Here is a 12,973-nt window from a genome sequence, read left to right on the forward strand (position 1 = left end):
TCGAATTATCATTACATTTGTTTCTTCCTTTCATTATTTCCTGTTTCATATACTTTCATACTTAACCTTATCTCTAACATGCCTGTTGATTGTCAGTGATGCATCTCTAATTTCGCATTATACGATCATTTTCTGTGCCTCTGTCCTGTTAGTGTAGTATTTACTGGTTATAATTAGGCCTAGTTCCATTTTTCCCCACTGTGGGTCAACTTTTCTCCTGTGCAGTTATGCTAAAATACCCTAGCCATCCATGCATTCTTTACGAGTTCGCTAACACTGGAAATGTGCTAATCCCCCCTTCTAAATAACCAACCATGTACCCCTTGGCTTCTTGACCGTATTAGTACAATGGATGGGCATAGGGCACAAAACTTTGACATCAGCAATAAGCAGGCTCTTGGAGCCGATAGACTCGGTCTGCTTTCTGAGCACGCTTGAACCAATTCTTCGACTCCTGCTAGTGGAAGTTTTCGCACAAGTTCTGGGAAACGTCTCGCCGTGGTGCTTTTATGGCGAGTGCTGGCAACTAACCCCCCTGAATCCCACAGGGGTCTCTGAAGACATACGTACGTCAAAATGACTTCATGGGTGCAGAGATGGGTGCAGAGACGCTCTCCTGCAGAAATGTCTAACTTGTCGGTATTCAAACGGCGCCGGCACATGCTCTGATGCTGGAATGGCGCTCCTAACGGGGTAGAGATATGAACTAGAGAATGATAATTTGATCGTGATATCACTTGGCACATTTGACTGTCGGAGTAAGCTCTGCTCTCGCAGCCGCTTGGTTCGAAAGTAATGGTTGGTAGCCATGCCACTCGAATATCAGAGTGTGAAGCAAGGGCAGAAGAAAATCCACAGAACAAGCATTTTAGTTCCACGTTAAATGCGTTTGCTAGCCTTAGCGTGCGGTGCAAAGCTAACGCTGTCATATGCTACAGTACACGGTTCAAATTTGTATAGCGGAACCAAGCAGAACGCTAACGTGACCAAAATAAAACCATTGGACGTTCAATAAGTGCCCTGAGAGTGCCTCCTGGATGTGCCAAGAGAAAAACAATTTGGCGGTGTGTCCATCATTTGGAGATGCTTGAAGACTTGAATGCTGTTGGCAATCTATCCAGCATCGTGAGCTAGAGCCCCATCACCTCTTGCCTATACTGGACATAGACAGTGTGTAATCACAGAAGTCCTTATTTTTGCTACTATACGCTACACTAAAAGCATCTAATGAATAGCTTGAATGACAATTATATTCCGCTTAAATGCGCTCGATACTAAATTATTTTCTTATAAAAGGACAGTGTGCCACGTGAAGTGATATTAGTAATTATTCGCAATGTCATTACCTTAGAATGTTTTCTAGTTTGATTCAGTCATTTTTTGTCAAAATATTTACCAGCAAAATTATAGACATTTTATTTACTCCCAGGGTGCCCTTTCCCTCCCCCCCCCATAGCGACCTCTCGTATTTCTCAATACACACTTCAATAAATTCTTGGAATAAAACACCAGACTAGCGTATCACGTAATTTGTGACATAACACGCAAAGTCACTCACTGCGGAGCTTCTTTTCACCAATGCATCTCAGACATTGCTATTTTCTTTCCCACGCTGTGCAAATGAGCTGTACTTTCAGTGCATCTTATCTGCTGCAGATGGGCAGAAAATTTACCTGCTGTATTTTCTATTACAGGGAACCGTGTTGGTGGTGACATTCTGGTATTACATCATAGAGATTGCATTCCTCATCATTCACGTCATTGCAGGAGACCTATCTGTCCCATATGCCATGTCGTCAAACAGTTGGTTTGCTTACACGCAGATCTGTGAGTAAATGTTAACATTTCTGTCCATTTAGCTTTTTGTTTGCGAACACATTCTTCGGATCTCTCGGATTTTAGAAATACAGAACAAATCTTGCAGAACTCATCAATGATGGTTATCAATGTGAGCGAGTAGCCAAGTTCATCTAGAAAGCTATTCGCGTTAATGAGCATATAGCGAGGGTTGCTCCCGTGTGCCCAACCGCAGAATTTAAACCTTCAGTCGCCCCACAGCTGTAGACGCTAGCGCCACACAGTGATGCGGGAGAGAAATGCCCTGAGGAGGTTTGGCAGACAAGGCAGTATGACCGAGTTTTTTCGTGGCAATAGTCCGGGCTGTACCAGCACCAGCCAGGCAGGCACAGGTGCTGCTGTTAAGCCATTTTGCGCGTGCGATGGTCAAGCACGACAATAGCAAGCCCGCGTGGTGCTCTTCACAGTGCACAAACAGACTTGCTCGCAACAAGCTAATGCTCCTTTCCAGCAAAATTCTCAGAATGTGGTGAGGCAAGCCATTGAACCAACCGGTGAGACAATGTGTGAGATCGTTTGTTTTCCAGTTCTATAATACAGCGAAGCTGTTGGCGGTTGGTCGGGAATTTTCATGGCATCATCCTCACGAAAAAAGAAAACATTCTACGACTAAAAGAAAGAAAAACCTTCAGCGACTGAAGCGAAGAATGTATAGATTCTTTCTTATCACGCACAGAGTATACAGCACAGCATTCGTTTCAATGAAGAGCAAGTATCCAAACCACATCCTTGATGACAAGGTGCTCCTAATTACAATACGAAGCACGCAGCACATAGGTTTCTCAATAAAGATTACAGTTGTGCCAGCTGTGGCGGCGATGGCGACTTGCGACATGGCGAGTGACGTCATTAAGCCTTCCACATATAAAAGAACCAGCCAAGTGGCTGATTTCATTATTCTTCCAGCACCGCTACGGGTGGACAATGCGTAGTCAGGACTCCCGAGAAGCAGCATGAATACGAGGAGCAGCAAAGCGAAAAGAAATAGCAATACGACCAGTGGCGGCGTGCTGCTAAAGTTATCATTACACCTATCATTATTGTTATCCTAAAATATCATTACTACCGGTCGTGGGTACTCGCTTTATACCACACCTTTGGAGATTTAGACTGTATAATCGCCATGCCGAAAGCCCGCTATTTACAAAATCTTCCTTTTGTAAAAGTGCAGCTTGTGTGATAAATGTGTACGCTGTGTGGGAACCTCCGCCTGAGTGGGCCCACTTGTTGGACGCATGTATGTGTTTGCCAGGGGTCTTGAGTGTGATGTTCTCTCTACAATTCATTGTCCGTATTGTTTTCCATGTAATAAATAAATAATTGAAAAAGCCCACATGGTCTACTGGTTAAGGCACTTGACTCAGGAATGCAGGGTCGAAAGTGTGAATCCTGCTGAAGTTAACTCTCATTTGCCCAATTTCTTACGATCCCATAAATGCCTAGTATCAGTAATTCTAATATAAATTACTTGCGACTACAGATGTCAAGTTTATTTGCCACTGAAGATAAAGGTCTAATATAAGCTCTCACACATTTCCTTCAAGAAGCCTCTAAGACCTCTAAAAACGTGGCATCAGCACAGCCACAGGAGATTTTAATGAAGTGTATATGCAGATGTTTAAACTTGACACTTCATTTAGACGTTTCGATTATCCATTAACGAAGTATTTCAGTCGTTACTTAGTTCTTTCGGTGTCTCATGGGATATGTCACGTAATGACAGCGGCATTTTGTCACATTTGTCACAAATTGATCTACAATGTACTGCCGTGCCCTCGGCCTCTCTTGCAGTCCTCCTCCAAACAGCCACTTCGGTTTTAATCTCAATTTAGTGTGCCATATATAGGTCATGGGTATAATGAATCACTTGGCAATTAATGTGACGCAGTTGCACTAGAGCACGCTCTCACTGCATCGGCGCCTCTGTATCAAAGCTGAAAGTCCTCTGGCCACTACAAAAACAGACGAAACTGCCGCCCTCCCCACCCTAGCCCCCTCCTAAAAAAAAGAAAAAGAAGAAGAAAAAGAGGGAGAAAAATCAGTAGGGAATCTGATCTGCTTCATCACGTTCCTAGGTGTGTGCTTTTGAAATGGATGTGCATAAACGATGATGATGTACGGGGTTTTATGGCGCAAGGTCCAGGAATGGCCAAAGAGCGCCATGTATGTGGTAGTGGGTGTGCAGTGCAACTATGATTACTATGAAATTGGTGTGACGTGACAGTAAAGGGGCCTTAAAATATACGCTCTAAAGTGCGTAAAATCTGTGTAATAAAATTATGGCGACAACATATGACCTGTACTATGAACATTTCGATGCATTTAAAAAGAATGATACGATAGGTAAATTATATCAGAATATAAGAAATGCTAGAGCACTTCTCCCTCCTTAGAGCCCTTAAAAACACCAGGGCCTGGAGGCATGTGTTATGCAAAGCAATTATCGCAGCGGCATCCTCGGGAGAGAGGAGGCGCTACGAATGCATGGGACTAACAACATGTAAAACTACATCTCGGAAAAAACCTAGGACTGTGTCTGTATAAAAAAGCGGTTCTGGACCAAGAAACATCGCAGGATGAAGGGGAATGTGCTGTCGGTAGGCTAAGGAAAAATGTCTCTTTCTCTCAGATTCGGCTTCCCGACACTCCAGGAGGACGTGGAGTACGATCAGCCTCTCCCCGCATCTACCACAGGTTGGAGGTTCACTACCGGTGAGTAGAAAGTTATGGGTGCCAAATGTGTGTCCTATTCTTAAACGACAGAATAGGACATCTGTTCGGCGCGATTTTGTAGCAGAGGGCCAGAGTCCTAACTGTGGCTTTATTAGGTGGAGCTTATTATCCTTTTCCGCGTCCCACATGCGTTGCCAGTGGGCCCGCAGCCTCCTTCTCAAGAAAGGCCTCAGATCTGTGATTAGCACCTCAACGGTAGGGTTAACGGCTTGCGATGCTATAGACGTGGCCATCTCGTCCGCCAGAACGTTGCCCTCGATGCCCCTATGGCCAGGCACCCAGCATATAATGATATGCTGGTTTGATATGTACGCTTTACACAAGACGGAATATAGTTCATGAAGTACTGGATTTTTGTGTGTATAGAGTGACATCAGGGCCTTCACGACACTTAGGGAGTCTGTATATATCGCTGACTTTTGGAGTTTTGATTTTCTTATATGCTTCACAGCAGTCAGTAATGCGTAGGCCTCGGCCGTAAATATACTTGTTTCCGGATGTAGTACATCAGATTCTGAGAAGGATGGGCCGACGGCAGCATACGACACCCCGGCATTAGACTTCGAAGCGTCTGTGTAGAACTCTGCGCAGGAGTGCTTGTGCTGGAGTTCTACGAAATGAGTTCGTATTTCGATCTCTGGTGCGTGTTTTGTTACCTCTAAAAAGGATATGTCACATTCTATGACCTGCCACTCCCAAGGCGGTAACAATTGGTTTGGATGCATTAGGCGAGGCTCGAGGAGTGGGACATGCATCGCATCACTAAGCTCCCTCACTCGAAGAATAATTTAGAATAATTTAGAATAATTGAATTCAGAATAATTGAAGAAATGCATCAGCTTGTAAAGAAACTTGAAAGAAAATTGAGAGCCTAAGAGAGAGGTAAAGAGCTAGAAACGAAAAGTGAAGGTAGGGAAGTCAACCAAGGACATACCCGGCTGGTGGCCCTACACTTCGGCAAGGGAAAAGGGGAAGAATAGATGAGGGGGAGAGAGCAGAAAAATAATAAAGTGTCAGTCGTTCACAGAGCCAGTCGTAGAGGAATGACCACTGTTATGAGAACTAGTTCAGCCTTTGAGAAAAAAATATTGGCGGTTTCTGAACAATAATCCGAACGACATGCACTTACTCTTATTCGCACAGAACTAATCCTTTCATCTTTTTTTAAGGTTTTGTGAACGAAAGCTGGGATATCATGCATAAATGTGCGCTTACTTCGCTACAATTTGACCTTTGATAATGGACAACACGTCCCAACGTGAAGCACATAGTTTTCCACAAAACCGCATCAAACGCGGCTGTTATATTTTGCATGGCATAACTTATACATATCTACAAAATCGGTTCAGAAAAATGATGTGCTGATGTTAACGAAACGTCGAGGACTCGACTTTCGCGAGAGACGACAGCAAATCAACACAGATGGAATGCGTACACTCTCACGCACTCCGAATACGTTGCTGGTTGGGCAAAAAATCCAACACATGGTGAGCTTCATCCGTGCATGAACCTTCACGTCCAAAAAGGGTGTGAGTGTGCGAGTTATAGATTGATTTTCACCCTTTTTCGCTTTGAAGGGTGTGAATTATTAAACATTCCAGGCACACTCGAAGACAGAGCTTATGAGGCCACCAGCCATCCCGGCTCGCCCTGAATCCTTGCACTCACCTCAGATTACTTAAAAGTACGACGCCAGAGGGCAGAAACTGGAGTGTGAGTGAGTGAGTGAGTGAAAAACTTTATTAGTTCTAGATTCGCTGGTCTTCTGCGGTCTTCATTTGGCTTCGTCCATCTTCCAGCACAATGGTCGGTTGCCCTTAGTCCAGGGCTCCGCTGGATGCTGCTGCCAGTTGTGCTCGCCAAATCAGACCTTCTTGTTCGACCTGGCGATCGCTGGAGAGCACTCCCTACCAATGCTCTACACTCGGGTTTGGTATAACCGCTACCAGGTCTAACTTCTGGCATGTCCACGTTATGGGATACAGCGTGGGTGTTTCGTGGCACCAGGGGCATTTGTCATTGTATTGTGTGGGATAAATATTGCTGAGTACGTTTGGGTACGGTACGAGCCCGTTTATAGTAATTTAGTATCACCGAATAGTCTTGGGGTACATGTTCGGTCTCCTCGAGGTGGCCTACGTTGGATGCTCGGTAATAAGTGTACCATCGAGCTATCCTGTCCGCCTCTTGGTTCCCTGCCACTCCCGTGTGTCCCGGCGTCCATGCTATCGTATGCCTAATTGGTTCTTCTTTGGTTTGTCGTTGTGTTATGTGGTCTCCGGAGCGGAGTATGCGGAGCGCTCCGTGCCCTATTCTGCCGCGTAGGTAGTTGCGGCACGCCGTTTGTCAGTCTGTAAGGATTGTTAGAGACCGTTAGCTCCAGCGCTGTAGTCTCTTTTGGGTGGAAAGTGGTCACGTGACATTGCTTCGCCGCGGCGAGATCGCACGTGGCGATTTTATCCCGCAATTCAGGACGTTTATTCAACGTTCTTTTTTGACAAACGTTGCCCCCTTGTTCATATGTAGGAATGACTGCCTCATTGGAACCGCAAATCGCTGATATCGTTCTCCTTAATAGGGGTGGTGGTAGTATGGTTGCAGAAATATAAGCGCAAATGCTTTAATTAACATGTTTTCGTTACGCCGGTTTCAGCAAACGAAACCCTTTGACCCTCGTTGAAGACGCTTCACCTCGAAACATAATTACAGAAAAGCACGTATCCTTTGTCTTATTGTACCCCAAGGCGCATGCGATCGAATTACGACTACAGGGCACGATCATCCGCTTCTTATGCAGGCTAATAAAGGCGCGCCGATCTCTAAGCCTCTGCATTTTTGGGGGCAATAAAATTTAATTCGCTACAAATATTTATCGGCCAACGGTATTGCTGTATGGTAAGCTAACTGCGGATGACACTTGCAGCATCAAGTTATGCAGATCAAACAGCCGCATTTACAGGACGTAGACGGCCAACGATAACGATCCTATTGTATCTCGACGAGGATTCCAGGGCTTCTACCAGCCCGCTTGTGTTCGCGCTTCCGTAGGTCCCCGCCACTGAGACAATACACCGGTGCCGTTTGAGGTGCCAGCGTAATAGGGACAGGGTTCTTTTTTCGTTGTGGGTGCACAATTCGCAATGTGGGAATCCGAGGCAAGTGCCTGGCACTATCACGACGCTTAGGCCTCCGAGTTCGTTGCGAGAATATTCCCTCAGCTGGAGGCCGGCGTGCCACAACACTTTGTTGCAGGCTGTCAGGTGTCGCAGCCGATCATGGAAGCGACTTCCGTCCCGTGTGCGTGTAGAGGGAATCATCCCCGAACCAGCGACTTCACCTTTGCAAGAAGATCTGGATCTCTGGAAGATTCCGGGAATTCTTTAGCTGGTGCCGACGTAGACGTTGCGTCTACCGCCTATGGTTGGTGTTTGCGTTTTCAGTGGCCGCTTCAATTTCCGCCGCTCATTCACGCACCTGCGCTGAACGTGAATTTCAAGCACAAGAAAGGCGTGCGGTTAAGCTGTTGATACGTCGTGAAATTTAGTAGGTGTACGGGGTTAGGCGCTAGAGTGATTCCACGTGTCACTCTTTGCGTGTTTCATTGGCTGTCACGTGACTGCCGGCCTGCATTATCTATACGCGGCAATGACTGCCTTTGAGTTACGAGTCGTGTCAACCAATAAAAAAGAGAAAAAAAACGTGGCTCGCGTATTGTTCGGTAACAGTGCACATATGCGTCCAGGACCATTTAGGGGCCGCTAAGCGCCATCGTGCACATGCAAGCGCAGAATATTCTTCCTTCGACAAAGACTGATGGTTCGAAATGTAAAAAAAAAACAAAGTTTATCAATTTAGAAAGATAAGTCCACCCGCTCTTGAAGAAAAGGTGAGCGATACCTATCAGAAGTGGACGGTTACACTGCTGACGAGTAATTTGTGTGGATTCCGTGGCCTCGGCACAGTAAAGGGTGCAATAAATGCGTAACGAGGAATATCCGCTTACACTTATCAGCTAAATTTGTAAAATTTATCTTGAGAACTTCGTGAAACTAGCAAAACAAGACAAAATGATAACATATGTCGTTCTCGCGGTTGAATTTCGCGGTGGCAAAAATTTCGTCACGGCGTTGATGTATCGACTCGAAAATTCACGTTCTGCGCATAGGAACTGTGGCGACCGCGCAAAAACGAAAAGAAAAATGAAACCATAGAAAAGAAAGGAATCTCGTAGTTTGTTCCGAAAGGCGAGACGTTATTAACGCTAGAGATTACTTTAGGATGTGACGTAAGCGACATGCGTACACGTGGGGAGGGTTTGCCGTCATTGCGATTAAGTGTGTGCTCGACGGTCTGCATTGTCAGTCAAGATTGCTTGTCGAGCTACCCCTCCCATCCTCCCTGACAATGTCGATGTTTTAACGCTCTTGCTACCTATGCGTCTTGTGATTGGTGGAAGATTGGGCTACGCACAACGTGTGTGTGAAAAGCAGCCGGCATTTGAGTGACCATCGCAGACACCTGTTCCCACGAGAGACAGGGACCGCAGTGGCCCCGTCGGCACCGCGGTGATCACTTCGACTGCTCTGCCTGAAAGGTGGATTTCCCAATGGAGGGCGAGTTCGCTTCTGGCGAGCTGGTTCGTCTGAACTGCACGCGAGGCCAGAACCGCGTCTGTCAGCTGCTGCGACACCTGACAGCCTACAATGAAGTCCTGTGGCACGCGGGTCTTCAGCTCACAGAAGACAAGGGAGACGAGCTCGGAGAAGTGAGCGTCGTGATTGTGCCAACCATTCGCCGCCGATTACCGAGCCAAACCGAGCGGGTGGCCATCTTCCTCCTGTGCCGCCTGATCGCTGAGCACCGGTGCATTGTGTCTGCGGAGCTGCACTACACAGTGGCAAACGCAGGTCCGCTGGACGCAGTCCTGGCGTCTTCGTCGAGTCTGAGACGACTCAGAGTCTCCGGAATCGTGAGAGACGAGCCGGCAATCCGCAACCCGTGCACCGACAGATTCAGGTCCTTGCACTACGCTGGCGAATTCGCGTGCCAGCATGTCGGCGGCCATTGCGGTGAGAGAATGGCGATCCCCAATTGCCTGCTCACGCGAGACGGTGCCGCACTCACGTCGTTGGACGTGGCGGCAACGAGAATGAGCCGTCCCACGGCCGGGAAGCTCATCGATGCGCTCATCGATAACAGCACGATCACGGAACTCGCCGTCGGAGCCTGCGTCTTTTCGTGTGGCCCCCGGAACCGACCATCAGAGCGGTTTGTGCAGTATCTGACCAAGAAAGACGCGACGCTTCGTAAACTCACTCTGAGCGCGGTCTACTTCGATACCGCACCAGGATGGCCCATCCTCGTGCAGGCCATCTCCGCAATGACAACGCTGCACGAGTTCGCGGCAGAGTTTTATGTCGGAAGCCGAGACTGTGGGCTCTTCACGAGAGTGATTGCCGAGAGTCGTAGTCTCCGCACGTTGAGCCTGCGATTCACGGGCTTCGGCGATGGACTGATTAATCACCACCCACTAGAACGCGCGCGCGCGGTGAATGCTCGCGCTTGGGCATCGGCGTTGCAGAGAAACACAACTCTGGAGGAGCTGGTCCTGGACATCTTGTGGTCCACAACCGAAGACTGTTGCATCTTACTGCGAGCACTGAAGCACAACCGCTCCATCCAGAAATTGACCTTGCACAGTCTTCCCCATGACGGTGGCCTGCGGCAAGTCTGCGGCACGATACGGGAGTGCGAACTCGCCCACAGGGTCTGCATCAGCGACCATCGCGTTGGAACTCGAGATCTTCCGAAGCTTTCGGACTGTCGCGAAGTGACGGCCGTCATTCTCAGTTGCGGATACCTTCGCGGCACGAGCGACCTTCTAAGCGCCTTCGAAGTACTGGCTACTTGCAGCCACATCACATCGCTCACCGTGTTTCTCAACTTCTTCCACCGCGGCATTTATTCGTCACTTTTCACTTACATAAGAAACGCACCCGCGTTGAAAGCAATTGAGATCAGTGTCGGCGGCAACGTGTCTCTACGTTATTCTATGTATGACTTGTGCGACGCCTTCTCTTCGAACCTTGGCATCGCCAAGATCGTGCTGGAGTCAATGGTGCAGTTGCACGATGATGTCTACCCGGTGCTCGCCCGTGCCGCCACGAATCCCCGTCTTCACGAGCTCTCTTTCAAGGACTTCGGCGAAATCTTCTGCGTGGCCTTCCTGGGACGTCTAATGCCCCGTCTGGCCCAGAGGTACAACCTGCTTCGCCTCGAAATAAACGATTGCCCACCTGCCAACGCCGAGATGTTCGTTGCCCAAGACATCGTGCGACGTAACTGCAGTCTCGTGGAACGAGCGACCAGATTCGTGTTGGGAGACCACGACCCCTACTGCGCGCGGGCCTTCGTGATCCTCTCGGAGCACCCGGTACTCGTTGACAACGTACGAGCCAGGGCGTCTCTAGGAGGGGAGGCCGAAGCTGCGGCCATGGTCAGTGGCGCCCGGCAGTGTCTGGCCCATAGCGACGTCCACGAGTACATGCGCGTGACCGGCGCGGTCAAGAAACGCGTCGAGTGCAATGCACGGCACGACTGCGGCATGCAGCTGGACCAATTGAACTACGACTGCTGGATTCACATTCGCCGGTACCTGAAGGTAGCCGACGTATTGGAACCCTGAAGGGAGTTCGCCAAGTCATTCTTTGTGTAGCACCTTCGCCGAACGATCGTTTTGGAGTCTGCTCCCCGATGACCCCAATGCTGGCGTTCATGGAGCCTTCACAGAGCCCTTAACGAGCGCTCGACATACTATTGTGCTTTAATTGCGCCTCGAATGGTTACCCTTCCTGATGCCATGCATCGTGCCCTCGCCAGAGGGACTTGTGTGTAGCAAACGGTACAATCAACACTCGCTCCCGCGTTGACTTATATCGTAGGCGACAAATGTGTCCGGAGACGAGTTTGAGGCGACGTGTGATTTCGGGACGTGGAATGCACGCGGCCATTGTTTGTTCCAGCCATCCCGTTTCATTTTTCGGTATTCAGTATCATCATAGACATTTCAGTGTTCTCATTTTAGAGCTTTCTTAGGACTCGAGTCGCAGGCTGAGGCTCCACACCATGGGTCGTCCTTTAGCGCTTGCTCTTGAAGCTTATTTTCAATCCGTCCTTCTGAGGAGGGAGAGAGAGAGGGAGCATTATTTGCGACGTCTCGTATCAGTTCACTATCTATGTACGCACCGGATGCGAGTTGATACAGACACCTGATTTTAATGTCTTATCACTAACTTTCATCTGCCGCATCGGCGGCCTCCGGACAAGGCGATATGTCCAGCTGCAAATAATGACGCATGATGAAAGCAAGCCTATACAAGTTGTAATAAAGGTTGTTCTTTTTTTTAACAATCGCTAGTCTGAAATTTTGAGTGTTCCAGTAGACTGCCGATTGGTTGCTTGCCATCGGCGTCTGTTGAAGAATCGTTGAGTCTGCTGCCTAAATGTAAAATGCCGACATTGCTGCGAGGCAATCGCATCAAAAACACGCAGCTTTGCATATGCACTTCTTAAACACGCACGTTTCCTTCGCACAAATAGTGGTTCGCATCATCTTGTGCAGGTTTGTACCGACGTAGGTATGCAGGATTGCCAGCATTGTTGGAAACTTGGATTGGACATTACTTGAGGACTATTGACTCTTGTTTAGACTGCCGGATACGCGAGGAATTAACATGCTCATCTGGATAAACAAAAACTAAATCTTCAACAGCAGACGAAACTTGAGGTCAAAGGCTGGGGGAATGTCGATTGCCGTTGCAAAGTGGCGTGCATGTCGGCAGGCAAAATATTGGACGACATAACGGAAACTAGTTTTAATGACGAAACTATTGACGATGTGACAGCGATACTTCGGACAAGTGTCAATATTTGCTTGCCACAAATTTCACACGGTTTCTTTTATACCTTGGTTGTAACTATGTTCAATAAAACCATCCACAGGCTCAACAGTTCTGTGCATTGGGCTCCTATATCTGCTGTACGCTCGTATCAGCTGACGTGCCTTGATGCTGACCAATGCTACCGCAACAAAAGCCTTTACTCAGTTTTTCAGAATGCGGCCATTTGTTATTCGCCATCTGAGTGACGCCCCTCATACAGAACAGCTTAGCCAGCATAAATATCGGTAAATAGAAGAGAGTGTTCGACCGTAAAAGAGGAAAGCTTGCTGACTGCACCGTTACTGTCTACACCGCAAGCTCACTCCTGAACCTTGGTCGGCACTGTCGAAAAGTAGGAAATAGGATAAAAAAGATGATGCTAAAAGAAGGCTGTGCTCGTTAATATAGGAACTCGCGTCACATTAAGGGTAACACCATCCAGT

The 12,973-nt window shown here is 47.9% G+C and overlaps 2 protein-coding genes across 2 annotated transcripts in view; both read left to right on the forward strand.

Moving 5' to 3' along the window:
- The window catches only part of LOC139049294 (uncharacterized), an 88,978-nt gene extending 87,143 nt beyond the window's left edge, over nt 1–1,835 (forward strand). The window contains exon 6 of the mRNA XM_070524672.1: nt 1,695–1,835. Within this exon, the coding sequence (XP_070380773.1) occupies nt 1,695–1,835 (141 nt within the window). The remainder of the gene's footprint in view (nt 1–1,694) is intronic.
- Nucleotides 1,836–8,919: 7,084 nt separating this feature from the next.
- Nucleotides 8,920–12,599, forward strand: LOC139048897 (uncharacterized). Its single transcript, XM_070523821.1, has one exon. The coding sequence runs from the start codon at nt 9,197–9,199 to the stop codon at nt 11,273–11,275; it is 2,079 nt and encodes a 692-aa protein (XP_070379922.1). The 5' UTR covers nt 8,920–9,196; the 3' UTR covers nt 11,276–12,599.
- The last annotated feature ends 374 nt before the right edge of the window (nt 12,600–12,973 follow it).

The sequence above is a fragment of the Dermacentor albipictus genome, chromosome 8 (assembly GCF_038994185.2).
Source record: "Dermacentor albipictus isolate Rhodes 1998 colony chromosome 8, USDA_Dalb.pri_finalv2, whole genome shotgun sequence".
In the NCBI taxonomy this organism is placed as follows: Eukaryota; Metazoa; Arthropoda; class Arachnida; order Ixodida; family Ixodidae; genus Dermacentor; species Dermacentor albipictus.